Source organism: Cydia splendana, chromosome 4 (assembly GCF_910591565.1).
Source record: "Cydia splendana chromosome 4, ilCydSple1.2, whole genome shotgun sequence".
NCBI classification, from domain to species: Eukaryota; Metazoa; Arthropoda; class Insecta; order Lepidoptera; family Tortricidae; genus Cydia; species Cydia splendana.
In genome coordinates this window covers 12724538-12746561 of record NC_085963.1, presented here as the reverse complement: position 1 = coordinate 12746561, position 22024 = coordinate 12724538, and the positions used below count along the sequence as shown (strand labels likewise).

The 22024-nt window shown below is 35.7% G+C and overlaps 1 protein-coding gene across 2 annotated transcripts in view; it reads right to left on the bottom strand.

Annotated features, from left to right (window-relative positions):
* The window catches only part of LOC134789929 (sphingomyelin phosphodiesterase), a 34064-nt gene that overhangs the window by 10367 nt on the left and 1673 nt on the right, over window positions 1-22024 (bottom strand). For both annotated transcript variants that reach the window (XM_063760651.1, XM_063760653.1), the window contains exons 2-3: window positions 2333-2430; window positions 28-506 (exon numbers count right to left, since the gene is read on the bottom strand). In XM_063760651.1, coding sequence (XP_063616721.1) covers window positions 28-506; window positions 2333-2405 — 552 coding nt within the window. In that variant the 5' untranslated portion in view covers window positions 2406-2430. The remainder of the gene's footprint in view (window positions 1-27; window positions 507-2332; window positions 2431-22024) is intronic.

The following is a 22024-nucleotide window of genomic DNA, read 5'->3' as shown; positions in this document are numbered from 1 at the left end:
TAGTTTGAATAAATAGAAACGTCTTACCCCGAAGAGTCTTGTTATGCCCTCACATACTCTGGCAGACTGTATTTTCAAGGAAACGCAGAACTGATATATTATTTTATTGATTTCCTCATTGCTTTTGCCAGCGCGTATGTAGTGTTGTAGGAGACCTGCGCCCGCTTTACACGCAGTGCACGACACTTTAGACATCACAGAGTGTTCTACTTCATAGTAAACTTGCTTTAAATTAAGCAACTTCAAGGCTTTTTCTACAAAAAGTGGCAAGTTTGAGCTTTTATCGCTGTCCCATAAAAGGCGAGAGTAATTTCTTTTCAGGGCAGCCATGTGCGCAATTAGTTCTGTCTCGTTCGCTGACGGCGGCAGCTTGTGCTCATGGTTGGAAGGCATGAAGAAAAGTTCCTGGTTGCGAGGTTCTGTCGTCCAGTTCCAGTTGTCCATTGGGGGCGACCATTTTATTACAGGATTTTTGTTCCATTTTTGATCGAGAAATATTGGATTACCTGGAAGAGAATATGTATTTTGTTACTAAATTGTGACACGTATCTGGCGAGTAAGTATATTTATAAAATGTAAGTACATTATATTAAAGGGGCCCACAGATTACCAGTTCGCCGGACGAAATCAGCCTGTCAGTTGTTCGGAACTGTCACCTTTTGCGATTAACTAAAGGGGCCCACTGATTAACAGTCCGCCGGACGGTATCGGCCTGTTAGTTAGAACAAAATTTTGACAGTTCCGAACAACTGACAGGCCGATACCGTCCGGCGGACTGTTAATCAGTGGACTCTTTTACAGGCTGATATCGTCCGGCGAACTGCTAATCTGTGGGCCTCTTAATGACTAAGCTAAGTTGACATTAATTTAAATCAATGACTTGCAGGCATGCTTAAGTTAGCCGGTGTAATGTACAACACAGCAACCAGAAGACAAAAACAAGATTACATAAAAACAGATGCTTAACCCTTAAATGCATAGTGTTGCCAAATGTCTACAAAGCATTAGACAGCTCAAAGGAAAGCTTGGAAAAATCCAGTGGTTGATCATTTTTAGTATGTGATTTTGAACGGTGTTTTCGGGGTTTGTAATTATTTTATATTTAAAAACTTTATCATAGGTATATCACAAATAGTGTACCTTTCTAATGGTAGTAAAAAAAATCATATATCTATTACTGAAAATTACATATTTACATAAATATGATTTAGCCAATTCAACTTCTAACACTGATTTCGCAGTGAAAATCGAAGTTATATTTTTTTTACAAATTTTCCTACAATCGGCAAACAATTATGTGATACATATATTAATTTCGGGCAAAAAGAAAAAATCATGCATTTAAGGGTTAAGTGCCATTAAGGGGCTGTCCCACTAATTTGAAATGACGTAATTTATGAATAGCCCCTAAGTATAAATCGACGATTGCAAATGGCAGACGCATTATCAATCTTAAGCCATATCACCAGTGTTGCGATGTGATATGTGCATATTCACTTCAACTTTCTCAGTTCGTCCGCCCCTTTGCTGCTTCTCATGTAAGTGGTATTTGTTGCTCTGCTATCTGCACTAATTTTGCAACTACATCCACATTCCACATATTTTCCTTTTTATAAGTACTTACAGCCGACGTCAAAGATATGTTTACATATTTTTTCGTTCCATATTTAAAGGAGTAGGTTAGTAGCTAAGGAGCAAAAGTGTAATAGTACATTATTGTCGAGGCTCGGAAGTAGCTACTTGCAGGCTGAGGATTCGTTTTAAACGGACGACCTTGGGAGTCCGTTTAATTGAATCCGAAGCCAGCAAGTAGCCTTCCAGCCGAGTCATATATAGTGCTTTTCTCAAAAATGGTGCAAGAAATATAAATATCATAGAAATATTTTACAAAAGCAACTTTCTTACGTATATATTTTCACAGAAAAAAGTAGAAACAATTGAAAAATTAGCTTTGCCGCCTTTTTATTTTTTTAATAAAAAAATAGAAGTGTATTTTTCTGCCGAAAATACGCCAACCTATTTGAGACAGCTAAATAGTCGCGGTACTAATCATCTGTTTGGCTGTTTAATGGGCCTGTGCCTTCATTTGATATGGCCATTTCAACTTTTAAAAAGTTTGGAACTCGACAAATAATGGAATTTGTATGCAACATTGCAGTCCCAAAATCGAGACTGCAATGTTTATAACTTTTTAATTTTTGACTGACCATAAACTACGCGCTTCGCAACCTATTTTTTAAACGGCAAAGTCGACTTTGCCGTCCATTTTTGAGAAAACATATTTTAAACGTCTACTCTAGGTACATAAATAAATAATTGAACGGTGATTTACCTAATACAAAAGTAATGTAAGCAGAAGTAAGTAGTATCAGCTGCAGCGAAAGCCATCGTATTCTGATAATCATCACTGAAGGTAAAGAAAGAAGTTATCTGAAACAAAGAAAATATAATTAGGCAGGAAACAATATTATCATTTTACATTAATACATACGTAGCTACTTATAAAAGTGACATCATGATGGAGATTTGTTACTCAATCACGCAAAAATGGCTGCATATATTTAGATGAAATTTGTTACACACATAGTAGTTATAGAATAAAACATGGGATACCTACTTTTAATCCCGAAATTTAGATGAAAAAACAACACGTAATACTTATCTACAGGTAAGTAAGTACTTTATATCACATTGACAAAGGTCAGTGCAAAGTATAACTAGGTAAGTAGTTTACATTCTATTAGTATTGTAAATATGTCTACCCGGACATGGCAATGGCAAACCTCCAGCTTATAGTGAATTATTATGTGTAGTCGGAATCACAGTACATTCTGGGTGAATATTAGTTCATAGTGTTTTACGATCTAGTATAGGTACCTAATTATTTACTTCAGCCCCCCAGAACGGCTACCACGGGTTGACATTTGCGTTAGCGACTGCGTGAACTCGATCGCATTCCCTCTCTACCGCGCAATATATCAGTGCGACCGAAATGGACTGCGATCGAGTTTACGCAGTCGCTAACATAACCGTGGTACGGCTACAGTATTTTAAATCTATACAAAGAAGGTGTAATTGCAAATGAACTTACATACCTATACAATGCCTATACAAGATAATCTGTTCATGTTGGAAGATACATTTTGGTATTTTGTTCCATGGGTATTAAGAAAAAAGACCTTCGTCTCTATAGTCTGTATCTTTAGGTATTTAAATAAAAGTAAACAAACAATATGTACTTTTTCGGGTAGTTAAAACATTTATTGGTTAACCGACCAATTACAAAACCGCCTGGATCTGTCACTGAACGACCTGACTTTAACCTACATTATTTGATCGTGTAATGTTTTCATCTGCCCTCAACTGGAGCCATTTGAGGGTAGATTTTGTTTACTTTTATTTAAATACCTAAAGATACAGAGTAGACTAAGACAAATAAAGGCAATCGGCAGTTACGTAGGTAGGTATCCAAAGTTAAATGTTAAATGTGTAGGACGTAACGATACCGATACAGATTTTAAATTCGCTCTCAAAATACTTAAGTCTAGATAACACAAATCACGCAATTTAAAAAGTAGGTAGACAAACAGGTTTCAGAATTCTAAAGTTTCATACAACTTTCGTATTCGATTCGACTGTACTCAAAACTTTCTTCCCGCCTGCCGTGAAACTCGTAAAAAAATCTCTACTTTATTTGGGTGAGTTCATAATTGTCGTAAAATCATTTTTGTAATAGACTGACATTTATGAATAAATCCATAAATACTTGAAAATAAATAACATTAGTAATAGTACTATAAAATAATTCGGTAGTAAAAGTCTTTCTACTTTCGGAAAATGTAGTGAAAGTGGGGCAACGGACGATCCATGACCTATTAAACGAGGCTTTACATAATTTAAAGCAATCATTGTTGTACCTACGCAATAAAAGTTAAAGAACTCGGGACCCATATTTCCGGGTAAGCATTCATACCACTATGGGCACGCGCGTCGTAAACATAGCTTATGTAATTTGAGTCACAACTCGACTCATATTACATTACCCACTTTTCTCCTTTAAAATGTGTGCTATATAAACTCAAATATTGTCACCTACTGTTTAATATACGTATCTACAAATGATGGACCTATAGGACGCAGAATACAATCCGATTCTGGAAAATTTATAATATTTAAAAGCTTACTGCACAACGTATTGTACGCGTAGATATTTATGTCGTACGCTTGGTTTTAATTGAAGTATATAGTAGTATTATATAGTGTATAATAACAATAACAGTTTTAATTCGGTAAGAAGATCTGATAGCCAAAGTGAATGGGCGCATATCGCTTTACGGTTGCAGCGGTGGACCAGTGTAGGTTCTGCGGATGCGAGCCGCCTTCTCGTGAACGCAGTCGGTACACATTTGTCATTTGAAAAAAAAGATGTGTGATTTACTGTACCTACGTGTGTGAGTCAGCGGATTTTACAGACTGTACGCGGACGTGGGGGTCGGCACTTTCTCCGCGCTTCAATGACTCGCTTCAAAGAAAGTGACGGTTGTATCGCACATTCGCACGCGGTGAGTTTGCTTATTGACACATTGTTACCGTGGTAAAATAATCCGATGCAAGCAGTCAGTCGTAAACTCTTCATCCTTATCCAACATGTAACGGAAACGGTAACGCGCGCCCGCCGAGGGCGATGTAGCGGCGTATCGGTAATATTTGCTACGCCTTGGTTACCATGCCATAAAAATCAGTTTCAGGCGTAGGTAATCGTGAAAACGCGACCGATAAATATATTTTAATATGCCTACCAACTTTATTTCAGAGCCTAAGGTTAGTTTTAAATAATCTTTGTTGAAGTTTGTATTGTTGGTAATTTCCCTTAATCACTTGCACCAATAAACATGTATAAATATTAAATTATCCGTCAACTATCTTTTAATCGAACGAGCGAGCGAAGCGAACGTAGTTCTTACATTCGACTTGGGACACGCGGCTGGCTAGGGGCACGTTAGTGTAGTAAATAAAGGTAGTGGACCCCGCAGTAATTCCTCTGCCAGAAAAAACTTTACAATATGATAGAGTATCAAAAAATAAAAAGTATTGTATAAATATCCAAAGAATAATAATAATAGTATTTAAGTAAATACCTAAAGTCTTAAATCGTTAATATCTTTTTACGGAAAAATGCTCCGTTCAAACTTTCGTCTTCACCGGACATATTCATGTAAAGTATTGCAACAATATATGAAATATAAAAAAAAATATCCCAGCAGAACACTGACTTAATATTAGAAATAGACACACAGAGCGGAACAAAAACGTCAACAAAATGTGGGTCAGAATGACATTAGCGGCAAATTTGCATTGATGATAAAAACGCTTACGTAAATTTTGAGTCAAGATAAATGTTTTGTACGGAAAAGAACTTACTGTCGTAAGCATTAAGTGTCAAATTTGTAAACATTAGTTTACAAACACTGTTAAAACTTTAAGTCCGATGGCACTTGTAATGTCACCATTGTATTTACGTCAAACAACGTCAAACGAGAATAATGAACGAATGGAGTCCCTTTGGTACATTTTAATAGGTATTACTGTACAGAAAAACCAAAGTAATAAATGAAACAAATTTAATTTGATCGGGAGTTCAAATAAAATTTATTCATGGTAACAACCCGTGTAAGTTATCATAAAACAAATTTATTTTTTAATAAGTAAGTATACGTCTTAAAATACTATTTTCCTTGAAATAAATGTGTATTTTAGATCTACATAATATTCTTTGCACTTTCGTCCTTTGCAATATAGTGCATGGGGACATTTAGGTCGCTACTGGTACTGATTGGTTATGGTCTTTATCAAAAAAATCCTGTGGTTGTCACTGTGTTCAGACAGGTTTAGCATTTACAGTTAGTCGATGTTAGCCCTTATTGGTCGTGTATATGTCGGAAACAGGGAAATGGGCCGAACGCACAAGTGCCGTTTTGCCTTGTTTAAAACTGCATCACCCCTATCTCTTGCTATAATAGCAGTCCACTGTGCACGTCGCATAGGTTTTCTTGGAAATCTTGAATTTAAACATAATATTATATCTTACGAATTCCATATAAAAATAAAAATATATTGACCTCACATCGACTCATTAGATTTTTGTTCCTTCACATCCCTTCTTTGGTACTAACAAAATAATTTGTTCAAAACCATGAAATTACCACCAGATTACATAAATTATGTAATGCTATCCAAAGAACTAACCAAAAGAAATACATTCCATGCTTTTTCCTTGTTTTATCATTGTTATTTTTGCATATTTTTACGACCATTTTACGACATTGTTGACAACTTCACATTTGAGCGGTCCATACAAGACTAAACGAAAAAGTAACGCGTGATCTGTTTTAACGTTACTTTTGCGGGGCCATTTTATGCGGCTGATTGGGTATCCAGTTCTTATTCTATATCAATGCAGCAGAAATACCAATAACTTATTTGGTAAAAAAAAATTGGAGGGAGGAATTACCCGGTTAAATATATAAACAGATTTGTATTTTTACGTATACATACCTAACTTAGGAGTGTTTTTAGGGTTCCGTACTTCAAAAGGAAAAAAACGGAACCCTTATAGGATCACTCGTGCGTCTGTCTGTCTGTTTGTCACAGCCTATTTTCTCGGAAACTACTGGACGAATTAAGTTGAAATATGGTACACATATGTAAATTAGTAACCCAAAGATGGACATATTTTTTTTATAATTTTAAAATACATAGGTTCGAAGTTAATTAAGAAAATACAAATAGCCAAAAAATTACCATTCCCCCTGTATCTCCGAAACTACTGGGTCTAAAATTTTGAAAAAAATACACAAAATAGTTCTTTACCTATAGATGACAGGAAAACCTATTAGAAATGTGCAGTCAAGCGTGAGTCGGAATTATGTACGGAACCCTAGAAACGCGAGTCAGACTCGCACTTGGCCGGTTTTTTTTTTTGGATATTTATATGTTAGTTTCGGCTCATACTATACAATAACCAAGCAAAATTTCATCGACTGAGAAATTAATGCATGGGTCTCCATACAACAACTTGCTTCATTTACTACACTACGTCTCGGCATTTTGATGTTTTTAAGCTGAACTATCAGAGGATAGTTTGATACTCAAGAACTTAAGTAAATTTGTTCTAATTTAAATGAAATGGGATAAACGTGCAGTTGCGGGCATTATATTTTAGTCATTAAATTATGAGCAGGCTCGATCAATGGGTTATTGAGCTAGAAGAGCTTAGAAGGCAAAAAGCTATTTGTGAGGGGTCTTGCTATTCTGGTCAATTTTTTGCAAGAAAGTATGGTCGAGTTTGGTATCAAATGAAAGTGCTCGGCTTGCACTTTTATAATATCGTTTTTAAATTTACCATTTTGAAATAATTAGCAAGATAAAAATAAACATAATATAGGTATTTGATTTTTTCTACTGACGGGAATGGCTTGACAGACTATAAATTGTTGCCATGTGTAAGCATTTTACGTCAAAAATGTGACAGCTACGTAGAAAGTGGCGCCCTCATTTATTAACCGAGTTCCAAATCTCAAAAGGAGGAGATTCGATTGTGATTTTTTTTTATGTTTGTTACTCTATATCTCCGTACTCCGACTGGACCGATTTTGAAAATTATTTTTTTGATTATATGTATATGCATACAGATTAGTCCCGTTTTTGTCAAAACCCAGTTCTGATGATGGGATCCATAAGGAATCGAGGGAAGTCCTCAAATCTTAAAGGCATAGATATAGTGATTTATGTGTTTTATCAACAAATAAAGCATATACATTCAAAAAAGTGACATTTGATGAAGTAGAACTGCTGATGATGATTAGAACGGTACTCTTCAATGAAGCATAGTTCATGTTTGGCGATTTCTCCTCTTCGTTATGTTTGTTAAGCAAGTTAAGTTTTTAAGCCACATTTTTGCCAAGCTCGAGGTCTGATTTTATTTTATTTTATTTTATTAAGGTTCACCAACAATTGTTGACATCGATACATTTAAAACGTACAAGCTAATACATGTTAGGGAGTGATGTCACAATCACTTACAGTAAACACCGCATGCAAAACATATATAAGTAAACAACTAAAGAAATTCTAAATTTAAACTTATTTTCTAATTATTTATGTTTTAGGAAATATTTTCGGACAGATATTATAAATTTATTTAGTGGGTCATAGTGCATATCCGCTTTGTCACAGCAACCATTAGCAATTTTACATAACCTGCATATTGGAGAGTTAGTGCCTGAAACTGATCTTCTTAGCGGGGCGTAAAGAGGGGTGATAGCGTTACGGGGGAAACGAGATGGAGCACGAAAGTTCAGCAATGTCAGTAGTTGTGGACAATCTATTTTGTGGTTCACTAACTTGTACAAAAAAGTTGCATCCAAGAGCGCCCGTCGGTCTTCTAGGGAATCCATCTTGAAATATTGCAGTTTCCTTTGATAGGATATTGATCTTTTAGCCATAACACGTGCCTGAAAAGCTAAGTGACGAGTGAACCTTTTTTGAACACGTTCTAACCGTAATGAGTGAGTAGCGTAATGCGGCCGCCAGACAACGCTGCAATATTCCAAAATACTCCTCACTAGACTATTATATAGTAATAATGGTATCTGATGATGGTATCCATGAGGAATCGAGGGAACTCCTTAAATCTTAAAGGCATGCGTATAGAGATTTGTGCATTTTCACCAGAAAATCAAGATATTACATTAAAAACTGTCGCATTTGATGAAGTGGAACTGCTGATGATGATCAGAACAGAACTCTTCAATGACTACACGTTTGGCGATTTCGAATTTCGATTTTGACGGAGCTGGCCCTGGAGCCAGACCTGACCCCGATCCGGGCTCTTATCTGGACCTGAACCCGGACCTGGACCCGGACTTGGACCTTGACCTGGACCAAGATCAAAACCTGGACCTGGTCGTGGACCCAGAACTGGACCCGGACCCGGACTCGGACCCGGAAAACCACTGATACCTAAGCTAAATAAACCACTATGATTACCTACCATAAAATGTAGGTATAAAGTATAATGATGCCAAACTTACTAGCCTCTCCCGCTCAAACCCCCGTACACTGCACCGCACGCGCCGTTAAGTGACTTAAGGTTAGGTTTGAACTGCGATCCTCACAAAACCGAAAAAAAAAGTGGGTTAGGTTAGGTTAGAACTCGGGGGGGTGTCGTGGTGACATGCTCGCGACCCCATTGCACCCCCCCTAACGGCATAGACGGAAACGCCGCAGGGGTTTTAGTGGGTATTCTCCTCCCCTCCCTCTGACTAGCAGAGGGAGTTACGGGAGGAGCGAGTCCCACATATCACCCCCCAATGGGCCTCCCCAGCCCCGGGGTGAATGCATAAACGCATTTCCCCTGCGTCAAAAAAAAAAGGTTAGGTTAGAACTAAAACTGCGAGCCTTACAGAAACGAAATGCTACTAGAAAAGTGGTTTTGGTTAGGTTCAAACTGCAATCCTCACAGAACCGAACTGCTATCAGAGAATTGGGTTCGTGAGGCTAAAACTGCGACTTTTACAGAAACGAAATGTGGATGTTTACTAGAAAAGTGGATGGTTTTACCTCCTTTTCTACATAGTGCACCATCTATGTACAGTAATCTTTTACCGGCCCCCATAGAAGTAGGTTTTTTTTCTTGAAAATTATATTCTACCATTTTATGTCGAACTATACGAGTAAGTAGGTGCAACAAAGTCAATCGCTCTATATAATTTTTGGCAAACCGCGAGTTCTCAGTTCGGGGCGAACTACTAGTTTAATTATGAGGTGAGAGCCGCGCTCGCACATAGGTAGAGTTAGACCATGATAAGTCTGCAACGATTTAGTTAGCCCACGCATTGCAAGTGTTATTTATACGACATAATTTCATAGATGTTTGACGTTTAAAATAACACTTGCACTGCGTGTGCTATCAAAATCGTTGCAGACTTATCATGGTCTAACTCTATAATTGTTTCAAATGAGTGCAAATGAGCGCGTAAAAACCTATATGATTCTATTCTAAAATGTCACATTTTCATTCAAAATTAACCTGTTAAATAGGTATTGTAATGTAATTACCGCACAGTTAAGTACCTACACAAGTAAAAAATAACTATACACCGTGTTAAAACGATTGATATGGTACCGTCAAGTGTAAAAATATGGGTGCATACAACTTACTCAAAAATATTTCCCATAGTTCTTAATTCACCGACATAAGAATAATTAAACATGTAATCTGAACAATTTTGAATTACTACCAAATACTTTAAATTAAATATAGTTAAATTGAGAATTATTTGATGTTGGTAACTAGGTACCACCTACTTGTTTTTATTTTAACACTAACTGCACATTATACAGTCTCCCCTGAAGCTTTACTTGTCGCTTCCTTTTTGTGGCTCGCTGTGAAACTTATTCGTAAAACTAACTGTAGGGAAATATTACAATACGAAAGTAGTTTGAATTATTGAAGAATAAAAGTAAGACTAAGGGCTGATTTAGAAGTTACATTGCGGACTGTTGGTTACGTCCAATGCAACCGACCGATCAAAACCCGCAATGTAATGAAACTCGCAGGCGAGTTCTCTTATCGTCTAAATGAGCCCCTAAAACAAATAACGGTAGTAACGGTACCTATATCTTACTACAGGAGGCGATTTTATTATGTAATTGTAAATAATTACCTAATATGTACTAAACGACCTTATGACTAGAATAACGTTTATGTATTAGGCACAAAAAAGCTACTAAATTCATAATTTATCATACCTACTTACTTTCCGCAGCCCGTCCGACCCGGATCCGGACATAACATGGTGCTTTCCAAGAGAAAAAGTTACGTGAGTCATTTTAAGGAAAACCCATATAATGATATAACGAGTGACTATATTTTAAGAAATTCTCGTGGAGCCATTAATTTTCGTCAGATGTGTACTTAGACTTAGGTATGCTATGTTTTATTTAATAGGTATTCTAAATATTTTTTTATTTGTAAAAAAGAACATATATTCATTACATTTGTATTTTATGGTGATTCATTAAAACTATTACCGTTTTGCAGATATGAAAGAAAAACCTAATTTATACCCTACACCAGAACACCTTTTTTCTTGAAGAAGAGAACGCCTATTTGGACAAAATCATCAAAAATTGGGAATAGACGCCTATCAAATGATTACCAGGTATAATATAACCGATCTCTACAACTGTTAATGATGACTGGGACCTATTCGACTTGTCGGAGTGTGTGCGGTCGTGACGTGTCCCGGCTCTCAACACAGGTCCATTTTTTCATAAATATACGAACTAAAGTTGACTTATGATAATCTCAATAAGCCATATAAGTATTTGTTCTTTGGTTATGGCATAAAGACCATAAAGTATAGCTGGTCAAGCAGATCTTGTCAGTAGAAAAAGGCGCGAAATTCAAATTTTCTATGCGACGATATCCCTTCGCGCCTACATTTTTCAAATTTGCCGCCTTTTTCTACTGACAAGATCTGCTTGACCAGCTATATATTACATATTGTAATAAAGTTGGTTTTGGTATCACTCGTTAGAAGATTTTACCGATGGCTACTTCAGGCGGCTTAGCACGGTCGCGTTTTTATCCCTTGTCACCATGCCTGTCACGTTCTAACAAGTATGTAAGTGCGAAAGGGACGCGCATAGTGATAGTCGATAAAAATGGAACCGTGCTGAGCCCGCAGCATGAACTGGTTTAATCACGTTGCATAACAATGTTTACAATACAATAGTTAAGATCAAACGAGGTTACAGTAAGAGTTTAAGACTGGCCTGCGTAATAATTCGTAAATACTTCATTTTCCCGTGACCTAGCCCGCTATAACACTATAACAAAAATGGAACTAATAAACACATTAGCTATACTTACCTACATATATATTTATAATAGTATTAATAGTACATATCAGTAGAATCCAATTGTTAATGAATTATGGACGATTAGTGTTTATATACTCGTACCTACATAACTACTGAAACATCGGATCACAGTCTCTGAACGTGCGGTACTTACGCTGAAAAAATGCCTTACTGGAGCACAGAAGAAATAATAGTACTACCGTACAGAAAGGACACTTCCTACAAACCCGAAGTATGACAGCGGTTCAAGGTCGAATCATGCTATCCCTTTCTAATATATGGCACCATCCCTTTCAGCTATTTAGGGTTGTCAAAATTCAAGTGATTATCTTATCTATGGTCGTGCACGCAAAAGGAAGTCAAGTGGTGCCAACCCTAATAATTGCTCGGAGCAATGCTGAGCCGAACGGAGCCGAGTTCGACCGAAGTTAGGAGTGTCTCCCCACTGACTGGAGGCCTATTCAAACTAACATTTTGACATCTAAATTATATGTTCCCGTGCGTCTCGCTCGCTTAAATACTTGGCCAAGTACTCGCGAAATTCTCGCGCGAATGATAACTAAATGACAATATTTGGATGTCGGTATGTGCCTCCTGAATGTGAATTGGCTTCCTGAGGGCCTACCACGAACCACGTTCGACGTGTTGCCTCTTTGTCGCACTTGTAAATTTGTACGTAAGTGTGTAGGCCCTCTGTTTCCATTTATGGCTACAATGCCGATGCCGGCAATGTGACGCACTCACGCAAGATGCAAGTTTCGCCGGCTACAAGGACTATCTCCAATCTGCATACTTAAACAACTTTCTTTCGTGCATATACGACACTTTGTTTACGAGAATAATGCGACTACACGACGTAGGCGTCCTTTCGATTTTACATACATACCTATAGGCATTTTCTACTTCAAAAAATTACGGATTCATGAAAGTAATGACAGTGTGAGAAATTATTTTTTTATTTTCTTCCGCAACTAACACTCACTTATAAGTTGTCTCGGTTCTAATTTTCTAAAACCGTCAACCGAGGATCGAAACTGGTCTGGGCACTAGACACTTAATGCTGTCGATATGGAGAGATAGCCGGTCCAGTGCTAGGAAAAATCCTACAGTAATCATGCGGATTGCGGAGACGCAATTACACAAGCATCTACACGATAATTATAATAAATGATACGGGTGATTAGCAATTCAATACAATCAGCGTGACAATATGATCAATGATCATTACCACAGATCATATAATAGGTACTAGTATTGTCATTACATTAGGTACTAGGTACCTATGTGGTAAATATCCTATTCAAAATACGTTACAGAAAATTAACATAGAGGCTTCTTTGTGATCACGGAAATATATCTGCGGTAAAAATACCCTACCTTTAGCATGCGGATTACAGAGAAGCAATTAAAAAGGATCTCGGTTTTACATATAAATTATACGTGCGATTAAAATAATAATTATCTATATTTAATATAATGTGTATAATTGCATGACATTATTTTTACGATCAATCGATCTAACTTTATCGTTAATGTAAAGTAGGTACTTATAAAAATGGTTTTCCCCTGGTGTTAATCAAACTAGTAAAATATACATAGTACCTACCTACAAAGTGAAAGATCATATCCATTACAAATCGGTAACAATAATTTACTATTCAGTCTAGAATATTTGTTTCTACAACCCATATTTGTTCACGTAGTATTCACATTTTAATAACTATCAGTATGAAAAAAAAACAAGAGCTGTTTTTGTTTTTATTTGGACCACACGAAAATATCTGTACCCATTAATTTAGAACCTGCTTGAGCGTAGAAAGGGACTCATAGGACATAAGACTCGTGTGGCACATACAACTTTTCATCTTCATAATTTTAATAGTCGGTGTTACACGTTCTCCACATTGGCTATGCAGAATTATACATGTTTGTTTACATCATCCCGTCCTAACCTAAGGTCGCACGTTCGCTTAGCCCGGATACTGTAAAGCAGTGTTTTTCAAACTTTATGGTGTCCCTTTATGACCACTAAATTTTTTTCGCGACCTCCAAACCCCGTTTCTACGTTTTTCTATCTAACTATATAGAGTCTGTGCGGAAAGAGAAGAGTCGTGAAATGTATGGTGGGATCCCATACATTCTACGGCTCTTCTCTTTACAGTGTAAAGAATTTTGCTTTACAGTTCCGTAGTAGTACGTAAGATGTAGAAAGTTGCGCCTACAGCTACTGTTATGATACTTATGCAAGCCTTATAAAATATGCAAGCCATCGCTATTATGTGTTAATTTAATTGATCTACTCGTCTAATAATGGAAGAACAGGTAAATATAAGCGTAACAAATCGTCTTTAATAATTGCCCGTCCACACGTATCGCGATGAACAAATATTTTTTACTAAAATTTACTAATATTTCGCCTGCCCCGCATGATTCTATTTCTGGTTAATGGATTTATTGCATATTAATAAAACATAGATTAAAATAAATAAATCATAAATCTAGCCCTAAATTAGCCTGACGCTAGTCTGGTTAAATTAGGTTTTCATTGATAAACACAAATATGATAATTAAGTAGGATTTATTAACTACTCAAAAAATAAGGATCCAGCCGCCGAACCAGCCGAAATACTCATACTCATACTCATTCTTTATTGGTAATAGGTAATTACATGTCAGCTTACATAACTAGTACAAATAACATTTTAATCTTCTACAAAAACGCCTTTGTTGATACATCAGTATTGTCGTGAATTGCTTTCTTTACAATTAACGTTCATTCATCCCGACAGGCGTGACCTTTTACTTTCTGGATCTCTACCCGATCCAGACTCCCTTTGTTGAACAACTTTCATTTACAACTAGTTCATCGAACTCACTTTCTCCCGATACCCGAACTCCCAAGGCTCTCATCGGAATGCATTATAATTGTTAGCGCCATCCACGTGCACGTGCAAGGAAAAATCATATTCATACATCGGCTCTACGCTCTCACGCTTCCAAAACATTCTATCTTATTACCCTACTCCAGCAACGCAGTGTTTTTACTCCGTGTGACAGTTAACAGTGGAATGGTGGCATGAAAGAGCCAGATTTTGAAATTATCATTTATCTGAACTTTTATCAAAAGTGTTTATAAGAATTGATCACATGCTCCCGTAAAAAATAGGAACATTCGGAAACGTCAATTCAACAAACGTAAATTTTAAAACTAACTAATATTTACCTATTAGCCTAATTGCATGCAAATGAAAAATTAGGCTAATTGCAGTTTTTAGTGTGAGCACTACTAGGGCGGTCAGATAATTTCATCAAGCATGCTAATTAATGTCCCACTGACAAAGCAGCGGCGCACGTGCCTCGTGTAGCGAACTGTTAATCAGTTTTACCGATTAACTTAATTCTAACACGCGACTTGTCTTTGAGCTCAGAATTCACTTTCAGCTATAAATTGGTTTTGACACGTTTGTCGAATATGAACGGCAACTTTTTAAAGAGTCGGTGTTTCTATAGATGACATCAGAAATTCTAAGATACATACTTTCTTAATTAGCTTAGAATATACATTTCTTTTGAGTGTAAGCACTTAATGAAATTTGTAACATATTAAGTAAAATACAAGAAAGACACTTCTCACACACATCAGAGAAAAGATAAAAAATACTTATAGAGGCGGTATCTGGAATAAACCATAAATTTGATAAACTTTTGATTAAGAAGTCAAATAACTAATGCCTAATAACAATCATCAGTCAGATAGGAGTCACATTATGTATTTTGGTGTGTACCTAAATGGCATAGGTTAGTCGGGTCCGCGCTGCGGGCAGCGCCTGTTCGGAGATCGCGCGAGAAGATTTTCTCATTTGATATTCACATTCAGTGTTTAAGACGCTTCGCCCCAGCTATCTATAAAGCGAATCACTGTCGCGTATAAATAGTATTAGTGGCCGGCCTGAATGCCGGAAAAACATACTAACATTAAAATGCTCTGCTCGTGTCTGCCTCTGTTGTGTTTGTGGTTTTGATGAGCTACTTTTCAAGTTATTACACATATGTTTAGTATCCGGATATGAGAAAAGGTAAGGTTGTGATTCCATGCATTGTCAAGTACTTTTCTCTATTTGTTTATCTAACATATACCAAACACGTATTCAGAAATAATATTTAGGTCAATAATTATTATGATGAGAATTTATCTGAAGTTTATGTAAACATGGATGATGAAAAACAGATAATATTATTCTAGTCATTTGTTAAATAAATAATAAATACACAACACCGAGCTCTAAATTAAATGAAGCTAATAGAAAATCAGGCGACAATTGACCCTTGTGGCCTGGCGCTCGCCGGGTGTCCGATAAATACCGTCAACTCTAGTAAATGAACAATCATCTCAATGTATTGCAGATAACGTAAAAAGGCGCAAAGTAATTTGAATGTAAACAATGCGCCTTTTATAATATTTAAAACAATCGCGTTTTGAACACATATTAACTCACATTTATAGACGGGTCTAACGCCGCCGTCTATAAATGTGAGTTAATGCGCCTTTTGTACAAAAAAATCATATGAAATAAATATTCCAGACCATTCAAACAATTTCTCGGTACTTAAAATAAACAGCATAAGTGTACTTCGTACTTACCTGAGTATGTAACTATAAGTACATACCTATGTCAGTGCCTACGTAATGTAACTATTTTGTTTTTATTAAACTTTATTGCACGACACAAAATTGCACAAACAACGGACTGAACACCTTAAGGTGTTTTCTACTAATTAACCATTGACAATTTCAATAGGTATATTTTCATTAGATCTTCAAGTTGTGTCTGGTTTGCAATGCAGAACTTATCGTGAATATATCTGGACACTGCACAGTACGACCTATTTCGGTATATAACTCGGTTAACTAGTCCTTTCTATAAAGAATCACACTGTAAATAAAAAAACTATTATTAGAATATTATTAGAAAGGGTCCTAAGGGTTTCATAAAGGTTAATTAATGAATGAAACATTTTTTCAGATGTAGGTAGTCATGTGTCGAGCGAGACTTAATAAACCCTGAAAACACGACTCATCAATTTCCCGAATCGATGAAAACACAAAGAAACAAAGAAATCTGATGTGCTTACCTGATGTATCAGGAACGGAAAACTTGTGAATAAATCTATTACATACCTCGTAATTAATTGAAGCACGTTAGTGAGTGACTAACCGTAGCCGATTGACTAGCCTACTATAACTGCGTATTTGTATATCCGACCTCAACCCTGTTGTTATACACGAGCTTCATAGTCTTCCTTGTTTGAAAACATGCTGATAAAATATTATTAGTTAGATATAATATTAGGTCCTTACCTATGAAATTGGCGTTTTTGTTCATAGATATAAGTCTGATCCTAGTTTTTTTTTTTTTACAAAAGTACATACACAATTACAATAAAACTACAGTGCACTCAATAAACAACGATTTTACATACAGTTAATTGTTATTTTTTATTGTTAAGTGTTCAGAATTAAGCCTTGAAAATAGGTCTTTTCATGTGCTGTCGGTTCGAGTATTAAAATTACTTATATTTTTCTAATGGTACCAATTTTCAAGAAATGGAGATATTGAAAACATACCTTAAAGGTGTCAAAAATTACTGGAAAAATTTTGTTTGGTTTGAATTAGCCATCAAAAAAATATCCGCAAAATTAATTGTATGGAAATTCGTGTTTCGTTGAAATTCTCCGAACAAAACGCCAATTTCATAGGTAATGACCTAATATTGACTGTTATGATATCGTTACAATTGTACCTATAGTACTACGCTACGCTACCTACTACAATAGCCTTGTATAATTTATGTTCCCATCAAGGTACGTACAAATAGTTCTTTTTCTCAAAACACCCAAGAAAACAATGCAATGCAATCCGCGGCCCCGGTTGAAAATGGTGTAGGTACCTACCTATTGAAATTTCATTGTCAGGGTTAAAACTCGAAAGAGAGGTCGAGATTCACAATACCCGAAATGTGTGGTTTGCGGACTATAATATCAGTATTATCACAAACGTAAATTATTATACCGATATTTAGGTATAATCGGGGACATTCGCGGACTTCGCGGTGAACCACCTTAAGGGCAAAAATGGTGATATCATAAAAGTGATGACCAATAAATAGCATGGCACTTAAAAATGTGGGTGTTAAAAAAAAGGTTCATCATCATCATCTCAGCCATAAGACGTCCACCGCTGAACATAGGCCTCCCCCTTGAATGAAAAAAAAAAGTTAGCTCAGGTAAAATTTATTGCCGTCCATTGTCTTTGTGACGGCATTTGCAAACTAAGATAAGGAATCCAAAATGCATCCTAATTGGTTATCTTTATGGGGAGGCGAAGCTTAGCCTAAAGAACAACAACTAATTCACTAATAGCTGTCCTTAATTACTACCTATTGTTAGGTTAGTTATTGTTAACTCGTAGATCAATTTTTCGCCACCGAAATCCCCATATAGCAAATTTCTTCGAAATCGTTAGAGCCGTTTCCGAGATCCCCTAAATATATGAATATATATACAAGGATTTCTCGTTTAAAGGTATAAGATGATACGTTGTCAACTTGTCACCCTATCCCTATTTTCAAGCATTTCAAGATTCATTTTTTCAAGCGTTTTTTTTAAATAATATTTGACAAAACAGATAGATAGAGAAACAATAAAATTGCATGGAGGTAACTATAATGCTGCCGAGTATTTGTGTTCTTCTGTGTGATAAGGAACTTGTCTTCTATTGTTTATCGTTGCATAGTGTTGGTAATAATTGCTGATCAGAATGATTGGATAATACGTACTATTATTTATTCTGTGGCTGTAGTGTTGAGAATAATAGTTGATTACGATTAGTTATTTATTCACTATTTATTATCATAGTTTATTATTAGTAGTGATCGGTAACAATCATTTCATGACAGCGTGATCGAATTAAAGTAAATATTTTGAAACATACGGCCAATTAAGGTTCATGTAAAGGTTATTAATAACTTTAATTAATAATTCCAGCTGAATTCTACTTTACAGATTCCTTTAACTCAACAACGCTGCCATGAAATTAAATCTTTGTTACCGATCACTAATTATTAGTTACCTATTTATCATAGTTTATTAGTTATGACGTTTTATTTATAATTCTTTATTATATTTAAGTAATATAAAAGTTTTGCAATCCATCGTACCTATAGTCAATAGTTATTGGTAGGTACGGATCACATACTCTTTTTACGAGAGATTATGTCAGATGATCAGAGGTACATATTAAGAACATATATGGCATATGCCTCTGATCTCGGTCTCCCTAATATTTTATCCATATGAACCAACATATCAATATAACTAGAACACAACACTATTTATATGCTGCAATGGTATAAAGCTTGCGATTCGCGATACATCGAAATTCGCCGTTAACCTCCTTCGGGTGCCAGAAAGAAAGTAGCCGCCGTGCCTAAAGGATGACATGAATTTATAATGTCTCAACACTTACACAGGCAGATGTTGTAATAAATACCGACTTTACACTCACACACATGCTGCAAGTATTCAGCTAATTTTACAAATAAGTAAGTAAGTTTTGGAAAATATGTAGTTTCTCATTTATTATACATATAATATAATAAGTGTTATAACTAACTTACTAGTAATACGATTTTAATGTTTACTAACCATTTTTATATATTTTTAAATTCGATCATTTTTATATATAAACTAAAACTAACTAAATATAATACTAAAACTAACTAAAATGAAAAAGCATGTATGATGGTGTGCGAAACACTTGCAGGTATTTTTTGACGTGATAACGTCTTATAGGTAAATCGATGAACACCGGTAGCATGCACGAAAAAGTCTCACGCTGTGGACAAATCTCCATGGTAACGTTGTGGACGGATCTCCATGGTAACGTTACGTAATGTAATGGTATAATGGTAATGTTTTCTTATGCCGTTATCACGCAAAATTATCGTCCGGAAACCGACTTTACAGACAACCATTTTTTTTTATTGGTATAACCTCTTATGTTAGTTGAAGGGTTCACAGTTACATAATTCTTGCTGTTTTGTATGAATAAGTAAGTACCTTCATAATAATTAACGTACCTGAACATTTATATAATCACACCGCGGAATTTTGGAATAATAAGTTTGCATTATCAACACTAACTTGTGTTAAACAACTATCAGTTTTTGTTATTTCCATGTATTCCGTTTCCGTCCTATTTTTGTATATAGGTACAAACATATGTATAAATAATCGTGATATGTATAAGAATGACCTAGCTGATGGTAAGACGAAAGCTTAGCCTAACTTCAAAGGTGTCACCTGCGTGTAGCAAAACAGATAAGGAAAAGGCAACATTATTGGGTAAAATTTGTTTGTATGATGTAACAAAATAGATAATTATCGTGTTTAACGAAACATATTTTAATTTACTTTTCACACAGGTACGGGATCGTGCGTGGCATTATGTTTATGATGTAAACAATTTGTAGCAATTACTATTTTCGTGTGATGAACAGGTTATCCCATAAGTATTTTATTATTCTATTTTATCTACTTAACAGTGTATATCAATCATGTTCTCAGCTGATAAGAAAAAGTGTACATTTCTGATTTAATATGCAGAATTAGAAAGAGAAAACTGATAAACTGCGGGCATGTATTTCACGAGACTAACGCGGTATCTTAAGTCTTATGACTTAAAGATACTTTTATTTACGTAGCTCCATAATTTTCAGTCATACTTTTATTAAATTCGCCGGAATCCAAATTACATACCTACTTCTTCAAGCTGGTGTCGGTTTACTCTTCCTCATTCTCGATATCAGCCACTATAACCCAACTAACATTAGGCGCTAAATTTAAGGGTTAGAAGAGATTTATATAAGCGCCTATTTACTCTTTAGGTGTTGTTAGTGCTCTAAAAATAGGAGTTATAGCCGGCTATAACCCCGTTTTAACCCCGGATTGGGCACAAATTTTATCACCATAAGATTTATAACAGTGCTACAGTAGGGTTAGCGGATAAAAAAAGAGACATAAGAGCGGTATAGTGGAGCTACAATAGTGTTAATTAATTCTTTAGGAGCTAGATGGGTTGCATATAGGTGACTACAAACTGTTGTAGTAGAAGAGCGCTAAAGTAGTGTTGTAATAGCGTTGATTAAGTACTTAGGATTTAATAGGGTGCCAAATAAGCGAATACTAACTACTTGAGTAGTAGTGTAGGGCCATATAGATGATACTTTCAGCTTTAGATGGTATATTAGCATTTAAAGTCAATATTTGTAACACGCAAGAAGGTAATTGCACATTTTTCCTTAGCCCTACCTGCTTTGGTTGCAGATGTTTCCATTTTGTATTATTATTCGTAAGCTTGCTCTGTGACAGCTTGAAGTGAAATGTAATGGCGGATAATTAAAAGCAAATAATTATTTTAGTTCACTGATGCAGGAGTTATCTGCGGATTTATGATCGCGAAATTAATTACACTGTCAAAAACTATATGTATTACTAACAAAATTTTAATGGGCCTCTGATCCTTTGCATATTTATCTGAATATAATATTGCTTTATTTGTGGTCCACCGTATTTAATTTTCGAAAAATTACTCAATATACGTGAAGTCCGGTTTTAAATATAACATTAGGTCAATATTGAGTAAAAGTATCGATTTTTATGAAGTATTTACGTTCTAATTAATAGTTTTTGTTTTGCTTATTGATTCATCGGTCATCTTAACATGGCGCTATAGGCTTAGGTTCTAAGTAAGACTCCAATAACAGTATAAGATGTACTAAGGTATTGAATAACGCTCGTCTGCGACTACATGATCGATAATGGTGACTCATAACTTCTCTTTTCGACTGTAAGTGATACAAGAGAGTTAAGTAGCGATTATGATACACGGAGCTATAAAATACTTTTTATCGCCTGTTTAGAACCTTAAGTGAAAATTGCAGCTTCTTATTACTCATATAGATATTAAGGTGGTAGAATTCACTTTGAGCTATAACACTAGCGGCTTAAGATGCATTATAGCGGCCAAAACGGCTA